This window comes from Chiloscyllium punctatum, chromosome 22, assembly GCF_047496795.1.
Source record: "Chiloscyllium punctatum isolate Juve2018m chromosome 22, sChiPun1.3, whole genome shotgun sequence".
In the NCBI taxonomy this organism is placed as follows: domain Eukaryota; kingdom Metazoa; phylum Chordata; class Chondrichthyes; order Orectolobiformes; family Hemiscylliidae; genus Chiloscyllium; species Chiloscyllium punctatum.
Window position 1 is genome coordinate 13,506,206 of NC_092760.1, and position 20,083 is coordinate 13,526,288.

The 20,083-nt window shown below is 39.8% G+C and overlaps 1 protein-coding gene across 8 annotated transcripts in view; it reads left to right on the forward strand.

Moving 5' to 3' along the window:
- prdm11 (PR domain containing 11) overlaps positions 1-20,083 on the forward strand; it is a 185,331-nt gene that overhangs the window by 53,853 nt on the left and 111,395 nt on the right. For all 8 annotated transcript variants that reach the window (XM_072591825.1, XM_072591827.1, XM_072591823.1 and 5 more), the window contains 2 exons: positions 17,847-17,914; positions 19,527-19,714. In XM_072591825.1, coding sequence (XP_072447926.1) covers positions 17,847-17,914; positions 19,527-19,714 — 256 coding nt within the window. The remainder of the gene's footprint in view (positions 1-17,846; positions 17,915-19,526; positions 19,715-20,083) is intronic.

Here is a 20,083-nt window from a genome sequence, read left to right on the forward strand (position 1 = left end):
CATATGCAGTGCAGAAACAGGTCATACCTTGCAACTAGTCTGTTTGAGCTCTATTTGAACTTCCTCCCATTTTTCCTAATCTCAATCTATCTATCTGTTGCCTTCTCCCTCATATGTTTATTGTGTTTCCCTGTAAATTAATCAAAACTACACTTGTGGTAGAGAATTCCATATTCACACTGCTTTTTTAGATAAAGAAGTTTCTTCTGAATTCCTTATTGAGGGAAACATGTTTATTAGACAAGGTAGAAAAATTTAGATGCATAAGTGCATGCTTGTGAGTGGTGGAAGAGACTGAAGTGTACATTGACAAGAAAGAGTTGGTATATAGGTAAAAAAGAGATGCAGATGCACTTGGAATTAGTAGGAGAATTTGGGTGCACGTGGACCAAGAAATGGTTACAATGGCTAGGAAGAATATGGTTTTGAAATTGAAACTTTTGTCAAATAGCTTTGGGAATAGAGTCCCATCATGACAAAGATAAGGCAAAAATGTCCAGAGTAAAAGTGGTAGTGTTTGGAGCTACCAAATAAATCAGCAAGTATAAAGTCCCATACAGAAAGACAATCAAACAAAAGCAGCCAAAATCTTTCTGGATTTGTATCAAAAGGAGGTAGTATATATGAGAAAGGATGACTTCTCCATAAAACAAGAACATGCTGAAATACTCAAGTAGAATATGAACTCCTAAAAAGGCCAGTTAAATCTAATGACACCTGTGAATTTTTTAAACCACGGTAAAAAGGGAATATTTGCTTTTGTAATATGTGTGGAGTTGCAGATTGCATTCGGTAAAGCTTGACATGAAAGAATTCTTCAAAAAAAAAGATACATGGAAAAGGAGGAAATCTGTTGGCTTGTTTTGGAAATTGGATCGGAGACATAGGGTAGAAAGTGCAAATAATAGTTTTCTGCTGTAATTTGCAAAATGTGATTATTAGTGTCTCCCAGAGATCAGTATTTGGGCCTTAGCCTTTTGGTACATATATGAAAACAACTTAGCTGATGGGATAGAGGGCCATTTGTCTAAGTTTATTGCATCATAGGAGCACAACTAATTAAAGAATCCAGTTGTTAGCAATAGGTTGCAAAGGAATATTGATGAACTATGGGGGTGTGAAACTGCAGATGACGTTAGGTATGAGGTCATTTATCTTGGACCCAAGAAAGAGAAAAGCAGTACCTTTTACCTGTGTTCACCCATTCCTACCTCACCACCTCTGCCCCTTTCCCACCAAACCACCCCCCCAATCTGCAGCTCCCTTTACACCCACCACCAGCCCTGGAGAAGGGTTACACCCCCACCCTGTTAACTTATCCACCTCCTGATACCTGGCTTGCTGTGTTCTCCCATCCTCCTGATGTCTACCTTGTATTATGAACTAGGCCAGACCCACTCACAACATTTCAAGACCCTTTACTCTGTGGCAAGTAATTCATTCTGTTGCCATACACATTTTTATTTCCAGTCAGGCATCGAGTATCTTAGAAGTGCATTGACACAGTCTGTCAGTTTTTGCCTCCTTAGCTACTTCTGTAATTATGTTGGTAGAATATTGCTGTGATGTATATAATGTAGATTCTGTTGGTGATGGTGTTTTGGAAGACCTGACTCTCTTTTCCAATTTCTTTTTAAACACTTTGTCTTAATGATGTGATGGATCATACGTAGCAAATTGGCACCAAAATATCTCTCATGCCCTCTCTCACCATCTCATATTGTCATTTCCAAACTCATTTGTTCTTTTAATGCCTTTGCATTGTCTTAGTGAATTACTTAAGTTCATCCCCAAGGTCTAGAGAGAATGTTTTCACTTGCTATTTTTAAGATGAGAGGAGAAAATTTTAAAAAGGACATGCGTGGCAAATTTTTTAGAGTGGTTCATGTGGAATAAAGTGGTGGATGCAGGTACAATTACAACATTTAAAAGACATTTGGATTAGCTAATGAATAGGAAAGGTTTGGAGAGATATGGGCCAAACTTAGGCAAGTGAGACTAGTTTAGTTTGGGAAACCTGGTTTGCGTGGACGAGTTGGACCAAAGGGTCTGTTTCCGTGCTGTATGACTGTGATTCTATGACCCTAACCTTTACACTTGTTTTGAGCATGTGTAAAGTGGTTATTCCAGTAGTGTTGCAGCTCATCAAAACCTCTGTTTTAAAAAAAACAATTTATTTACAGAGTACTGAATGAAAGAAAAAAGAACAGAATACAGAATAACTTAACCTACTGAAACCCAACAGACTATCCCAACTTAATGATGCTGTTCCAAATACTGCAACAATCCCCATAAATGCCCCTTGGCAAAAAAAGATAAAATCAAACACAGTGTCTTACAGGAGACAGAATGGGCAGAGAGATTCAACATGGAACCCTTTCTTCCATGTAGTTGTTTCTTTTGGATTTCCAGCTAACAACTGAAACAGTAGCTCTGAATAGTCAGGCTGCTAAAACCAAATCAAACCAGAGAAAGGCTGAGCTGGGAGATCTGACCACTCCCCTTTCATTGTACAGACTTTTAAAAAAAACTTAATATTAACAGGTAGATAAACCCAGACATCTCGTCAACACTGCCTTGTACAACCCTTCCGAAAAACAACCAAGGACGACACAACCTTGTTAAAGTAGCAGCATTGTCACACATCTTCTCCCCCCCTAAAAAAAACTATCAATATCCAAAGATGGCTTCATTTTAAAACCCCTTAACCTTACACTGTTAGTACACTACAGCACGCATATACATTACATTGACTATAAATATGCAAACATGCACTGCTACATTCTATTACACTCTGTTTTACTTCTACCACCAAAAGCCTCCATTTCTCATCCAAGTCTTGACAATGTGTCAGCAGGCATGTTTTCTCATCCTGCCACATGCGCAATTTTCAAATTGAATGGCTGTAACAACAAGCTCCATCTAAACAGTCTGGAATCTTTGTTCTTAAATTTCTTCACAAACCAGTGGATTCTGATCAATGTATGATTGTTTCGGGAACATTACTGGTAATCTAAACATTGAAATGTTGTAACACCAACACCAAGCTCAGATGTCTCATCAACGGTCAAATATTTCTGCTGATGAATGTTCAATTTCCTGGATTTCATTGTCTTCCTGTAAGATCACAGCACTTAAACCCACATCACTCTCATCGATAACCACCTTGAATGTCTTTGCGTAATTTGGTGTGGCTAATACTGGGACAGTGGTTAATACAGCTTTTAGGCTATAATATGCCTTCTGACAGTACACTGCATTGAAACTTCTTGCCTTTCTTTGGTAATTAAGTGAGTGGAGCAGCCACACTGCTAAAATTTGGTACATATTTCCAATAAAATCCATTCGATCACAGGAATCGTAATACTGCTCTATTTGTCGATGTATGGGAAACTCGCCAGTTACCTTTGTTTTTGCATTCCGTTGGGCCATTTGTCCATGTCCAGTAATGTGGACCAGGAAGGTGACTTAGGTTTTGGCAAATTCACTTTTAGCCAGGTTTATCACCAAGCCAGCCTCCTGAAGTCATAGAGATGTATAGCAAAGAAACAAACCCTTCGGCCCAATTTGTCCATGCTGATCAAATGTCCTAACCTAATCTAGTCCCATATCCTTCTAAATCCTTCCTATTCATTTACCCATCCAGATGGCTTTTAAATGCTGTAATTGTAACAGCCTCAACCACTTCCTCTGGAAGCTCATTCCATACACGCACCACCCTCTGCATGAAAAAGTTGCCCCTTAGGTCCCTTTTATATCTTCTTCCCTCTAGCCGATCAAACAATTCAGATAAATGTTGCAAATGTTCCTTCCGTATGCAACAAAAAAAACTCACCAAGTCATCTATGTATATGACATAATTGGGTAATCCAGAAATTACCTTATTGGTTAGTCTCTGATATGTGGCTGTTGAAATTTTCATACCAAACTGTATTACTTTAAACTGAGATAGTTCATTCAGCGTTATGAAAGCCAAGATTGTCTTTGCTCTTACGGATAAAGGTACCTGCCAGTACCCTTTTGAGCAAGTCCAACTTAGAAATATAAGTTGCTTGTCCCACCTTTTCAATACAGTCTTCCAAATGTGAATCAGATCTGCATCAGTCTTTATAACTGCATTGACTCAGTGATAGTCCACACGTAACCGTTGGGTACCATCTGGTTTTGACACCATTACAATGGGTGAGCTCCGGTCACTAACTCACTTCAGCTATGTTGTCTTGGAGCATGCATTCAATCTCCTTTTGAACCTGTGCCAACTTTGGAGGGTTACGCCTATAAGGATGTTGCTTAATCGAAACAGTATCTCCTGTGTCTCTGTCATGCATAATTAGGTTTGTATTTCCCAGCTTATTTCCACATATCTTCTATGCAATAGTAATAACGCTTTCAGGTCATTTTGATTTTCTCCTGAATGGTAACTCAATAATTTTTCCCAATTTTTGACAACTTCCTCATTTTCCAATTTAATTTGAGGAATGCCCAATTCAGAATTTTCTCTTTGCTCTGTGTTGTAATCACTAACACAGTCTTCTTTTGCTTTCCTTCCCTATCAAAATACCTTTTGAACATATTCACATGACACACTGAGATTTCTTCCTGTCTGAGATCCTTATTAAGTAACTCGCTTCACTCAATTTCCTTTCAACTTGATAAGGTCCACGAAGCCTTGCTTTTAAAAATTCACCTGTCACTGGAAGTAATGCTAACACTTTACCTCCAATAGCAAAATTGCAAGGTTTTGATTTCTTGTCTGCTTCCTGTTTCATTGTATGTTGTGATACTTTTAATTGCTGTCTAGCCGACTCCCCTGCACTGTTTAATCAATTCCCAAAATCTGACACACAGTCCAAACATGTGATCTCTGAATTCTGACTAACCAATTTCTCCTTCGTCAATTTTAGCGGTACTCTCACTTCATGCCCAAAATCTAATTCAAATGTACAACCAGAATTCCTTTATCCCAATCATCTGAATTATCTTGACTATAAGCCCTCAACATGGTCTTTAATGTCTGACGCCACTTTTCTAACGCTCCCTGCAATTCTGGATGGTATGCAGTAGATTTGAATTGTTTTACTCCTAAGCTGTTCATAACTTGAATAATTTACATGTGAAGTTTGACCCTTGATCTGATTGTATCTCTGAGGGTAGTACATATCTCGTGAAAAATTTGAGTAACGTATCTACAATCATTTTTGGCTGTGATATTGCATAATGGACCGATCTCTGGAAATCTAGTCGACTCATCTATATTGTTCTAGGGGAAAGTGAGGACTGCACATGCTGGAGATCAGTGTCAAAAAGTGCAGCACTGGAAAAGCACAGCCGGTCAGGCAACATCTGAGGAGCAGGAGAGTCGATGTTTCAAGCATAAGCTGTTCAAAGAGCTTATCCTCGAAACATCGACTCTCCTGCTTCTCGAATGCTGCCTGACTGGCTGTGCTTTGACACTTCCATTATTGTTAACAAATACTGATTCCCACTTTTTGTTTTAGGTAGGGGTCCTATGCAGTCAATTGTTCCTCAAATTCAGGAGTTGATATTAAAGGTGCGGGTTTTATTACTACCTGTGGTTTTCCAATTACCTGACATGTATAACATGTCTGGCAAAATTCAACTACCTCGGCCAGTAAAAATGGTTTTGTATGTTAGCTTGGGTTTTTCTTAACCCTAAAAAAAACTGGTAGTTTGTGTGCTACCCGCTACACGTCCTTTCTATAAACCACTGGCAGTACGACTTGATGTACTTCTGCCCATTTTTCACCTGCCTGAATATGTGATGGTCTCCACTTTCTCATTAAGACGTTTTTAAGATAGTAGCACACGGGGATACAGCTAGATTCTTCTTCTGAGTATGCTTTTTGATATGATTGGTTTAGTTTCTCATCTTTCTGCTACAATTCAGTTAATTTCTCTGAACTAAAGATGTCTGCTTTGTCATCTACCTGCTCCTGGTTTGTCTCAACCATTTGATCAAACAAGGTGTCTGCTAATTCTGCTTCAACTTTCTGACCTATACTCTTTTTCATCTTTCCTGTTTCAACTGGTGACTCTGTGGCCTCATTGCCACACAGTCCAGGAAAATCCCAGGATATGTGTTCTGCAATAGTTCAATTGCCTGAGTTTCCACTGGCTTTTCAGCCACAGTAGGCAACACTCCTGCCTGTGAACCAGCTATATCGTTAGTGAGGACAAAACATATTCCTGGAGCCGAGAATGTGTCCAGTACTCCTGCCACGACTTCTCTACACTTCACTGGACACTCTAACCTCACTCTACATAAATGATCGCTGCATGTCCTACCGTGAATTCCTGTTATATGCACTTGTTCCGGCAATAATCTTTCAGAGGTACATAACTCCTCATCTTTCAACATCAAATATTGAGGGGATCCTGTAACTTTTAATATTGCTACCTCTTTACCTGCTGCTGCTGGCCTGTGCAAGTAAACTTTACCTTCGCAGGTATCTGGTTTAAAAAGACCTGACATTTTCTCCTTAACCAACCTCTGACCAGGTTGTACATCCTGGTGCAGTTTTTTAACCTTCCTTGTGCTTTCTGTTAACACTCCAACAAAATTCATTGGCTTATCCTGTTTTCTTACATCTGGTTTCTGTGTTTTTCCTAACCTACCCACACTGATTTCAGGTGGCCTACTTTATTGCAGTGAAAACACCTGAGCTTTTTTAACTTCTCTTTCCCCTTCAAGGGTTTCCTTTTTATCCTTTGGTAAGTTTTCCTTATGATCTTCGCCGAGATCTACCTTTGCCTTTCTACATGAGGATTTCTCTTTTCCCCAATTTCTATCCCTCATGGATTGAAGTTGATGTTGAAAGCCAAACTTTGTTTTATGGATCAACTCATAATCATCAGCCATTTCAGCTGCTAATCTTGCCGTTTTAACTTTATGCCCTTTCACGTGAGTTCTCACTACCTCAGGAAGTGAATTTTTGAACTCCTCCAAAGTAATCATCTCTCTAAGAGCATCATAGGTTTGCTCTATTTTTAATGCCCTTATCCACCTCTCAAAGTTACTTTCTTTGATCCTTTCAGACTCTATGTAGGTTTGACCAGGGCCCACCCTTAGATTCCTGAAACATTGTCTGTCGGCTTCTGGCACAAGCTCATATGCACTTAAGGTGGCTTTCTTCACCACCTCATAATGCTCCAGATATCTCCTCTGATAGTGATGCAAATACATCATCTAGCTCTACCTACAAGTTTTGACTGGATTAACAAAACCCACATGGTCACTGGCCACTGCATTTGTTTAGCCACCTTCTCAAATGAGATGAAGGCTTCTACATCTTTCTCATCAAATTTCCGCAATACGTGAATATATTTAAACAGATTCTCACCAGGCCTTTAGCTACCATGGGTTTGCTCATCCTAACTGTCTTCCTCACTAAGTCTACCTTCAGCCTTCATCTCATCCTTTGAAGCTGACTTTCTTGTGTGAGTGTCAATTTCTGATCAAACTTGTTCTGTTTCTTCCTCTCTCCTCTTTTTCTCTTGCTTTTCTCTTTTTTTCTTTTTGTTCTGCTAAAGTGATTCATTCTTTCCCTTCTGCTTTTAATCGTAATTCAGATAGTTTCATTTCTTTTGTCCTTTCCTTGTCTTTTGCCTCTAACTCAAGCAGCTAAAATTCAATAGAAAATGAAGCAATCTCTAAAGATTCTGATGGCATTTCCAGCAAAGTTAAATGCTGAGCTATTATCTCTACTTTCCTCAAGAAGGAGGCAGCTTCAACTCAAGATTGTCTGCTAATTCTAGCAGGTGGTTTTATTCAAAGCACTCAAAGTCACTTCCACCCTGAGAAAACTCTTAGTGATTGAAAGAGCCATTACAATCCACCACCGTTCAAACCTACCTAATTCAACACCCTGAGCAAAAGACACTAATACCTATCACTCCCTGCCTTTGAGTCCAACAAGCATAATCCCAAATCACAACTATATAACAAATCCTGCAAAATGCTCCCAATCTGCCAGACTCCCTCAAAACATTTCAAGAAGATAGCCCAGACCCTAATTTTTACTCTTGTTTTGAGCAGGTGTAAAGTGGATATTCCAGAAGTGATTCAGCTGATCAAAACTGTTCAGTTTTAAACAAAACAATTTATTTACAGAGTACCAAATGAAACGCAAACAAAAGAGAACAGGATATGGAATAACTTAATCTGTCTGAAAACCCAACAGACTATCCCAACTTAATGATGCTGTTCCAAATACTTGCAGCAATCCCCATAAACACCCCTTGGCAAAAACAATAAAATTAAACACATGGTTTTACAGGAGAGACAGATAGCAGAGAGATTCAGCATGGAACACCTTTTTCCATGTAGCTGTTTCTTTTGGATTCCCAGGTAACAGCTGAACTAGCAGTTCTGAACAGCCAGACTGCTAAAACCAAAACAAATGAGAAAAGCGGAGCTGGGAGAACTAGCCACTCCCCTTTCATTGTACAAGCATTTTATAAAACTTGACAGCATCTTCAAATAGATAAACCCAGACATCTTGACAACTCTACCTCGTACAACACTTCTTGGAAAAAAAACCCAAGGACAATACAACCTTGTCCATGGAGCAGCAGCATCACACTTGGATTCCAGCATCTGCAGTGTTTTTGTCTCATTTTAAAATATGAAAACATAGAAATCAAGAGAAGCAAATGGATTTTCATGTAATAATTAAAATGAATGATGGAATGTTTTTTTTTAATTCCAAGAGTGTTTGAAGTCACAGCTGTACAGAGCTCTGGTTGGACCCCAACAAGTTACTATTATTTTCTGGGCATCGCATGTAATGGTATGGATGGGGAGAGAGATGTTTACTTGAAGCAAGTTCAGCATAGATTCACCAGAGTGAATCTGGGTCGAGTAAAGTTATATATTGAGGATTGTTTGAATAGACTAGGCTTGTATCCTTTGCATTAGAACATGGAGTGAGGCAGCCAAATCAAATCATCCTCCCTTTCCTTGTATTTGCAAAACAGTAAAATTAAAATACTCCATACCCTCAAAATTGACTCCAGTAGTTCCCCCACATGGATTTTGAATACCTCGTACCAGACAGAAAGTTTACAGCTTTGAAAAAAGATTTCACAGTTTATTGAAAATACAGTAGTTTTAGCAGATCAAGGTAATCTAATTAGTATCTATGATTTAAACCCAAATCATCTTTGACTCTAGTCCACACTCTCTCAAAGACAGACAGACAAGCAGACACAATCAAAGGACAAATCAAAAGAAACATAAATACGTTTAACTGGCCAATTCATTTAAGTTGTTTCCACGATCCTTAATTTCACAGGCACACTGGATTGTATCTTGCTTAGTTTCTGACAGCACTGATGAAATGAAGTAGCTTTCAGTAGGTTCTGAGGAATATTTATTTAATTCTTTTCTTTTCTCCAAACTTTCATTAAGTTGATAATGGGGGGATAACAGGGGAACAATGAAATCTCCATCTGCAATCCTCTAACAAAAGCACACGGTACAAACTTTGTTTTTCTTTCTGTTTTCCCCCAGTATTTTCATTGTTAGACTGATTGGCAGCACAACTCCCTGTGAGCCCCCAGTTAATATTCGAATATCTACCATCAGTTTGAGCATAGTGCAGCACTGGAACCAAAACGCTTGTAGAGTACTTTGAACAAAAATCAAGCTGCAATTAACTTCCAGGCCTGGCCTTGTGTACAAATATTGTTAGTTTGTTCTTCATTTTTTAAAAATAAGCTGCTGCTCACAGTCCAAAGGTCACCTTCAGACCTCCTCTCCAAACCAAATATGATAAAGAAAATAAAAATGAATACTAGAGATACTGTTTAAAAATAAGGAGTCACCCATCAAAGACAAGTAAGGAGGATTTTGTTTTTCTGAGATTTGAGAATCTTTGGAATACTGTTCCTCAAAAGATGTGGAAACTGAATATTTTTATGGCAGACCTGGATAGATTATTGGTAAGCATGGGGGTGAAAGGTTACTGGAGAGGGGTAGGAATGCAGAGTAATGGTGAACAAGCTTGAAGGGCTGAGTGGCTTACTCCTGCCTCATTTTTTTGAACACGGCTATGACTTCAGGGTGATAAGAACAAAAGAGCAGGAACAAATCATTTGGTCCCTTGCACCTGCTCTGCCATTCAGTATGATCAAGGCTAGTCTTCTGCTTCAACTGCACTTGCTCCCCACACCTTTTGATTACTTGAAAGATCTCTCAGCATTGAACTTATTCAGTAATGAAGCATCCACAGCTATCTGGAGTAAAGAATTCCAAAGTTTCACAACTCTCTGAGCCAAGGCATTTCTCTTCATTTCCATCTTGAATGATCAATCTTTTGTCCTGAAATTGTCGCCATATTCTACATTCCCAGAAAGGGGAAACAATCCCTCAGTACCTACCTTGTCAAACCCCTTCACAATATTGTATGTTTCATTGAGATCATTTCTTATTCTTGTGAACTCCTGAGAGTATAATCTCAATTTACTCAACCTCTAATCATAGAGTAATCATCCCATCTCAACTTTCACTGTGTGCTGCCAAGACAAATGTATTATTTTTTAGAGATCAATAAGAAAGTCACACTAAGGTTTATTTCAGAGGTGAACTTCATAAACTTTACGGTGTGACTTTCTTATTATTTTACTCGTTGTGATAAAGGTCAGCATTCTATTGGCTGCCATAATTTCATGCTGTACCTGTATGCTTTTCTTCTTCCTTGTACAAATACATCCAAGTCTCTCAGAGCGTAAATATTTGTTTCATACGTCTTAAACTAGTCTGCTTTTCTGTTTTTACCACCAAAATGAATTATTGTACACTTGCACATATCAAGCACCAAAAGCTACCTTGTTACCTACTCATTAAATGTGTCCATATTTCTAACTTGTTTCTCACAGTTTGAAGTCCCTTCTATTGTTGCCATAATATTCAAATACATTATTGTCTACCTGTTAGTCTAAGCCATTAATTTAGATTGCAAATAGTTGCTAACCCATCACCAAACTTGGTGGTACTCTCTAGTTACATCTTTAAAACTTGAAAATGCTCTGTTTATTCCTGTCTATTAACCTTCTGATTGAAGATTTTATCCCCTATTCCATGGGCCCTTCTCTTGTCTATTAACGTTTTAAATGGCACCTTATTGAATGCCTTTAGAAATTCACTGGTGCCCTTTTATTTACCTTTCTGGTTGCATCCTCAAAAAACTGTAATAATATCCATTAAAGCTTGCATTTAAATGGTGTTTTTAATAAATATCCCAAGGTGCTTTACAGGAGCTCTACCTCTCAAGATCTGACAACAAGCCACACTGGGAGTTAAGTCATGTAACCAAAATCTTGGTTTTAAACAACATCCCAAATGAGTAAAGACAGGACGGGAGGCAAAGAGGAGGAGTTTCAGAGATTAGAGACTTGGCAGCTGAAAGCATGCCCATTTTGGAGCAACTAAAATTGGAAATATTCAGGGCTGAATTTATAGAGCACACAGATCTTGAGGATTGGAGGATGGGGGAAATTGTAGACGGATAAAACCATGGAGGGATTTGAAAACAAGGAAAGAAACTTACCCTTGAGTCATCGCTTAACTGGTAGGCAATCTAGGTCATTGACCTCAGTAAAATAGGTGAACAGACATGATGTAATTGAGCACATATGCAGCAGAGTTTTGAGTGTCTTCTAATATATGCACAGTAGAATATGGGAGATCAGTTTGTAGTGCATTGAATAGTCAGTTTTAGATATAATAGAGTCTATGGATAAAGATTTCTTCAGCTTTGAACCACAAGAGTGGAGTTGGGCGATGCTACAAAGGTAGATAAAGACAGACCCAGTTATGGCACAGATTTATTTTTGTTTATCCAGAGTTCATCTTTATGACGATCTTAGCTCCAATTGACTGAGTCAAAATTGGTGGAGATGAGGTAGATCTGGATATTTTCAGCATATATGTGGAAACCAGTGTCATGTTTTTGGATGTCACCTGGGAGTAGCATATAGATGATAAATAGGAATTGGGATTGCTAAGGTTGTACTTGGTGGACATCAGAGGTAATGGTGTGGGAAGGGAAGCTGCTGAATGTGATACTAGCAATGTGTGGATGGCCAAGAGTGGTATCAGACCAGTACAAGACACCTTCTGTGGTGACAGCAAAGAATGGAGAGTTCAAGAGGCACGGTGGCACAGTGGTTAGCATTGCTGCCTCACAGCGCCAGAGACCCGGGTTTAATTCCCGCCTCCGGTGACTCTGTGTGGAGTTTGCACATTCTCCCCGTGTCTGCGTGGGTTTCCTCCGGGTGCTCCGGTTTCCTCCCACAGTCCAAAAATGTGCAGGTTAGGTGAATTGGCTATGCTAAATTGCCCGTAGAGTTAGATGAAGGGGTAAATGTAGGGGAATGCGTCTGGGTGGGTTACACTTGGGTGGGTTACTGGAGAGTTATAAGGTAGCCAGGAAGGATCTGAAGAGAGAGCTAAGAGCAGCAAGGAGGGGACATGAAAAGTCCTTAGTTGGTAGGATTAGGCTTTCTATAGGTATGTCAGGAATAAAAGAATGACTAGGGTAGGAATAGGTCCAGTCAAAGATAGTAGTGGGAAGTTGCGTGTGGAGGCTGAAGAGATTGGGGAGACACTGAATGAATACTTTTCGTCAGTATTCACTCAGGAACAGGCCATTGTTGCCGATGTGAATACTGAGTCACAATTAATTAGAATGGACGGCTTTGAGGTTTTTTTTAGATTAGATTAGATTACTTACAGTGTGGAAACAGGCCCTTCGGCCCAACAAGTCCACACCGCCCCGCCGAAGCGTAACCCACCCATACCCCGACATCTATATCTACCCCTTACCTAACACTATGGGCAATTTAACATGGCCAATTCACCTGACCTGCACATCTTTGGAGTGTGGGAGGAAACCCACGCAGACACGGGGAGAACGTGCAAACTCCACACAGTCAGTCGCCTGTGGCGGGAATTGAACCCGGGTCTCTGGCGCTGTGAGGCAACAGTGCTAACCACTGTGCCACCGTGCCGTATGTAGGGAAGAGGTGTTGGAAATTCTGGAAAGGGTGAAAATAGATAAGTCCCCTGGGCCTGATGGCATTTATCCTAGGATTCTCTGGGAAGCAAGGGAGGAGATTGCAGAGCCATTGGCCTTGATTTTTATGTCCTCGTTGTCTACAGGAATAGTGCCAGAAGACTGGAGGATAGCAAATGTGGTTCCCTTGTTCAAGAAGGGGAGTAGGGCTAACCCTAGTAACTATAGGCTGGTGAGTCTCTCTTCTGTTGTGGGCAAAGTCTTAGAGAATTGTAAGGGATAGGATTTATGAACATCTGGATAGGAATAATGTGATCAAGGATAGTCAGCATGGTTTTGTGAAGGGCAGATCGTGCCTCACAAACCGTATTGAATTCTTTGAGAAGGTGACTAAGGAGGTGGACGAGGGTAAAGCGGTAGATGTGGTGTATATGGATTTTACTAAGGCGTTTGATAAGGTTCCCATGGTAGGCAACTGCAAAAAATACAGAGGTATGGCATTGAGGGTGAGTTGGAGGTTTGGATTAGGAATTGGCTGGCTGGAAGAAGACAGAGGGTAGTAGTTGATGGTAAAGGTTCATCTTGGAGTGCAGTTACTAGCGGTGTTCCGCAAGGATCTGTTTTGGGACCATTGTTGTTTGTCATTTTTATAAATGACCTGGAGGAAGGGGTAGAAGGTTGGGTGAGCAAGTTTGCGGATGATACGAAAGTCAGTGGAGGTGTTGACAGTGAAGAAGGATGTGTCAGGTTACAGTGGGATATAGATAAGCTGCAGAGCTGGGCAAAAAGGTGGCAAGTGGAGTTCAATGTGGATAAGTGTGAGGTGATTCACTTTGGTATGAGTAACAAAAAGATGGGGTACTGGGCTAATGGTCGGATACTTGGTAGTGTGGATGACCAGAGGGATCTTGGTGTCCATGTACACAGATCTCTGAAAGTTGCCACCCAGGTAAATAGTGTTGTGAAGAAGGCATATGGCGTACTGGCTTTTATTGGTAGAGGAATTGTGTTCTGGAGTCCTGAGGTCATGTTGCAGTTGTATAAGACTCTGGTGCGGCCGCATCTGGAGTATTGTGTGCAGTTTTGGTCGCCATACTATAGGAAAGATGTGAAGGCACTGGAACGGGTGCAGAGGAGGTTTACCAGGATGTTGCCTGGTATGGGAGGAAGATGGTATGGGGAAAGGCTGAGGCACTTGGGGCTGTTTTCATTGGAGAAAGGAAGGTTTAGGGGTGACTTGATAGAGGTGTACAAGATGATTAGGGGTTTAGATAGGGTTGACCATGAGAACCTTTTTCCACGTATGGAGTCAGCTATTACGAGGGGGCATAGCTTTAAATTAAGGGGTGGCAGGTATAGGACAGATGTTAGGGGTAGATTCTTTACTCAGCGGGTTATGAGTTCATGGAATGCCCTGCCAGTAGCAGTGGTGGACTCTCCCTCTTTATGGGCATTTAAACGGGCATTGGATAGGCATATGGAGGATAGTGGGCTAGTGTAGGTTAGGTGGGCTTGGATCGGCGTAACATCGAGGGCCAAAGGGCCTGTACTGCGCTGTATTTTTCTATGTTCTATGTTTAGTGAAGCAAGTGGAGCAGAGGTGAACACTGCTAACAATATGTATCGTTAATGTAGGAACCAGGAAGAAAGGTTAGATAGAGTCATAGCGATGTACAGCATGGAAACAGCCCCTTTGGTCCAACTTGTCCATGCCAACCAGGTATCCCAACCCAATCCAGTCCCAACTGCCAGCACCCAGCCCATATCCCTCCAAACCCTTCCTATTCATATACCCATCCAAATGTCTCTTAAATGTTGTAATTGTACCAGCCTCCACAACTTCCTCTGGCAGCTCATTCCATACACTACCACCCTCTGCCTGAAAAAGTTGCCCCTTAGGTCCCTTTTATATCTTTTGCCTCTCACCCTAAACCTATGCCCTCTAGTTCTGGACTCTCCGATCCCAGGGAAAAGACTTTTGTCTATTTATCCTATCCATGCCCCTCATGATTTTGTAAACCTCTATAAGGTCACCCCTCAGCCTTCGATGCTGCAGGGAAAACAGCCCCAGCCTGTTCAGCCTCTCCCTGTAGCTCAAATCCTCCAACCCTGGCAACATTCTTGTAGATCTTTTCTGAACCCTTTCAAGTTTCATAACATTTTTCCGATAGGAAGGAGACCAGAATTGCGTGCAATATTCCAACAGTGGCCTAACCAATGTCCTGTACAGCCGCAACATGACCTCCCAACTCCTGTACTCAATACTCTGACCAGTAAAGGAAAGCATACCAAACGCTGCCTTCCCTATCCTATCTACCTGTGACTCACTCCTAAACCTTCCTTTCTCCAATGAAAGGAGTTATGAGCCTGCACTCCAAGGTCTCTTTGTTCAGCAACACTCCCTAGGACCTTACCATTAAGTGTATAAGCCCTGCTAAGATTTGCTTTCCCAAAATGCAGCACCTCCTGTTTATCTGAATTAAACTCCATCTGCCACTTCTCAGCCCATTGGCCCATCTGGTCAAGATTTTGTAGTAATCTGAGGTAACCCTCTTTGCTGTCCACTACACCTCCAAATTTGGTGTCATCTGCAAACTTATTAACTGTATCTCTTATGTTCGCATCCAAATCATTTATGTAAATGACAAAAAGTGGAGGGCCCAGCACTGATCCTTGTGGCACTCCTCTGGTCACAGGCCTCCAGTCTGAAAATCAACCCTCCACCACCACCACCACCACTATCCAAATGGCTAGTTCTCCCTGTATTCCGTGCGATCTTGCTAACCAGTCCCCCATGGAGAACCTTGTCGAACACCTTACTGAAGTCCATATAGATCACCTCTACCGCTCTGCCCTCATCAATCCTCTTTGTTACTTCCTCAAAAAACTCAATCAAGTTTGTGAGACATGATTTCCCATGCACAAAGCCATGTTGATTATCCCTAGTCAGTCCTTGCCTTTCCAAATACATGTATATCCTGTCCTTCGAGATTTCCTCCAACAACCAGTCACCAGTTTAGTGTTAATGGGTTGTAGTGAGCAAGTGGTAGTCTTATCAACAAGATGAACTATGCAAAGGCATTAAGGGATATCGGAAAGGACAAATATATGAATTTAGGGTTATGGTGAGGGAAACATAAGAATTTGAGTTTGATAGGCCAAAGCAAGGGAGAGAAACAATTCAAGAATTGGTGTTGACCTTTGTAACAAAAGAGCTCATGATGCCAGAAAGTACTTCTCCACACATAGGATTAGGGAAACTGATTGATTGAGTTTTTGTCACGTGTAATGCGATACAGGCTGATTGCACTAACCGAAGTGCATCAGGTTAGGAGAATAGAGTGTAGAATACAATTTTACAGCTGCTGAGAACGTGCAGAGAGAGAGATCAGAATCAACATTTGAGAGGCCTGTTCAAAAGTCTGATAACCGTGAAGAAGCTGTTCTTGAATCTGTTCATACGTGTATTTAAACTTCTCAATGGAAGAGATTGGAAGAGAGTATAACTGGGGTGGGAGGGGAGCTTTGATTGTGTGGATTGATTTCCCAAGGCAGCGGGAAATATAGATGGAGTCAATAATTTGAAGGTTGGTTTGAGCGATGGATTGGGCTGTGTTCACAACTCTTTGTAGTTTCTTGTGGTCTTGAGAAGAGCATTTGTCATACCATGCTGTGATGCATCCAGGTAGGATCTTTTCTCTTGTGTGTCTATAAAAATTGGTAAGAGTTCCTGTGGATGTACCAAATTCCCTTAGCGTCCTGAGGAAGTAGAGACATTTCTGTGCTTTCTTGAGTGTTGCATCGACATAGGTGAACCAGGACAGATTATTGGTGATCATCACTCCCAGGAACTTGATGCCCTTGGCCATCTCCACCTCGGCATCATTGATGCAGACAGGGGTATGCTCTCCACTATACTTCCTGAAGTTAATGACCAGCTCCTTCATTTTGCTGACGTCGATGGAGAGATTGTTGTCTTTAGGCTATGTCGCTAAGCATTGAGTCTCTTTCCTGTACTCTGTCTTGTTGTTAAGATCCGACCTAAAACAGTTATGTTGTCAGCAAACTTGTAAGTGAGTTAGGCAGAATTTGACCACACAGTCGTGTGTGTATATAAGGCATATAGTAGGTTTTCAGAGTATGCAGCCATGCAGGGCACCGGTGTTGAGGATTATGTTGGAGAACATGTTGTCGCCTATTTTTACTGATTACAGTCGATAGGTCAGGATGTCGATAATCCAGTTACAGAGGAGGGGAGTTGAGACCCAGGTGTCTCAGTTTAGAGATGAGTTCCAAATCTAGAACACACCTCTACCTAAAATAGTGAAACTCAGGAGATCAGCTGAAAATAAAAACTAAGATGATAGATATTTTTGCAATGCGATATTGTTAAGGATTATGGTAGCAAGATGACTAGATGAAGTTAAGTTACAGGTGATCTAAATAAAACATGGAATAAGGCTGGTGGGACAAGTCATCGACATATCATTTCTCATTCTTTCAGTTCATCTAAACGCGGACTTGATAATTGATGAAAATGTTTGTATCTTAACTGTTCGATGTCATTCATATTTTTTCCTGGTATCTTTTATTTGTTTAACTGGAAAGAATTGACATCTTGATGTCTGTACTTTTTGCAGTTTTATTGCCATAGAATATTTTTAAATAGTCTAAAACAACAAGGGAATATTTTTTAAAGCTCTTGAAAATTAGTTCTATGCAGGCTTTTCGTTTTAGAGCTAAAGCCACATCTGTGTATTGATCAAATCATCTTTTTCTTTTCTCAATGTCATTTCTTTGTTAATTCAGATCCTTGGCAAGAATAACACATACAAGTCTATTGATGGCACAGATGAGACCAAAGCCAATTGGATGAGGTAAGTCACAAACTCCGATCAAAACTTTGAGATTAAGTATATTGTTACAATCCCCTTTGAGACTGATTTAACTTTTAAAAAGATATTTAAATTTCCAGTGAATGATTGGAAGGGTTACACTTAGTAGTGCTAGTTTTAAGGCATTATTTTAATAACCAAATCAAAAACAACATTATCTAAATGCTATTCAGGAACTAAATTACACTATAACATACAGAAAGGTTGACTTTCAAAATTAACAAAAATTACACTCTACAGTTATAGGTTAATTCATCTGTCAAGGTCATTTTGCTCTCCATGACACAGTGCAAACCTGTTCTCCACTCCCACTCCTTTCTTCATTTCCAGCCAGATAACTTCTTATTTCTGAACTGACATTTCTGGTAATGGTTATCCTGGGGATTCCTCCCTTTAATTAAAGCTAAGTGAATCTTTCAAACTGGTTAAAATTCTCACAAGCTTGGACTCCTGATTCAGAGCATCAGTTGCCTACCTGCATTTTGTGTGGTGAATAAGAGTGATTGGTTGTCTGCACTTTTTCTTTCTCAGACTCTTTCAGATTGGATAGATGTCTGTGAGTATCAAGTATATCTTATGAAACTTGCAAGCTAATTTTATTATAATTTCCCAATTTCTCCCATTCAAAGCAGATCCCTGTGACAAATTGAATCTTGCAGGCCTTATATCCAGGTAGAAATGTGAATTCTGTAAACTCCCAACTCCATCTTGTCTTAAAATTAAAAAGGACAATTTAAGTTATATATAACTGATTACATTCCTGATAATTCTCTTTGAGACCTGGAAACTACCAGCCTCCCAAAGTCCGGATTGTCTGCTGTTGTGAATATCTCGCATATTCTTCTCAGTAAGACAAATTGGGCACCCCTTTAAGAAATGTCAGCTTCAAGGTTAGTTGTAATGCTCAAGTCGCATGACCCTTTCATTCCCCCACTTTACCCTCGATTAAAGATAGTCTTTAAATCTAACAATCTCATAGACTTTGTATTTAAAACTGGTGGGGAAGAGGTGCGAACTTTGACCTATAACCTAACTATGCAAATTTCTTTTCTAAATCATTTGCAGAAAAGAAATACTCAATATGTTTTTATCTTCCTTTCGGAAATTTGGGCAGATACGATTTATAGTGAGGTGATATGTTCAGCACTATAGGGCTAGAATTGATCATAACCGAGCTGCTGCTATCTTAAATCATCGCAAAACAAATGCTCAGATAGTTGTATAATGTGAAATAAGATTGAGAATGGAAGGGACTTAATCCCCTTTTAAAATAATAAAGTTTTAGATTGTTTTAAAAAAATATTAATTGTTGTTCAAGTTAGCAATTTGTTATTAATGAGTTTTTTGGTATAAGTCCACGTAATTCCATAATTATATCTAATGCTACTGTTCAATTCATTCACGAGTAAATGTGTATTTTGTTTCCCTACGAAGTACCCTCCTCATTCAGGTTGAATTGAGGAAATCTCACTGTCAAAAAGAAAGTCCACCCACTTTGTCAAGAGTTCAAAACTCTGACATAATCATATTTATAATGTGAGTATATACACTATATGTACTGACTGCCCATTTTTAATTTATTGATTTGTTGAAGGTATGTAGTTATATCAAGAGAAGAAAATGAACAGAACCTTATGGCGTTCCAGCATAATGAGAAGATTTATTTTAGAGTATGTAGGGATATTCATCCTGGAGAGAGGCTACGAATTTGGTACAGTGATGATTATATGAAACGCCTCCATGCAACTACACAAGACACTGTAGACAGGAATCTCCTTACTGGTAAGTGCTTTGTGCAATTTAAAATAAGCATGATTGTTTGTAATTGATAGTATGGATCACCGATTTGGTGGATTAGTACTGCTGAAATATGCTATTTGTTTTACAAATAATTCTAGCTTTGGGATAGGATTAATAGGAATCATAAATCAAAATTGGTTTTAAAATGTTTTGCTGTGAACCTTGGTTTATACGTTTGAAGTGACCTAACCCAGAACCATTGTGATATTAGTAAAGTTCAATGTGATTTAATAAACATAGACTTCACTGTTTGATTCTATGGGTATTCAGTAAAATATCTGAGACTTTTATTTGTGGGATATCAGTTGCGTGATTATTAAATTATAAGACTGGAACTCATCCTTAGGAAGT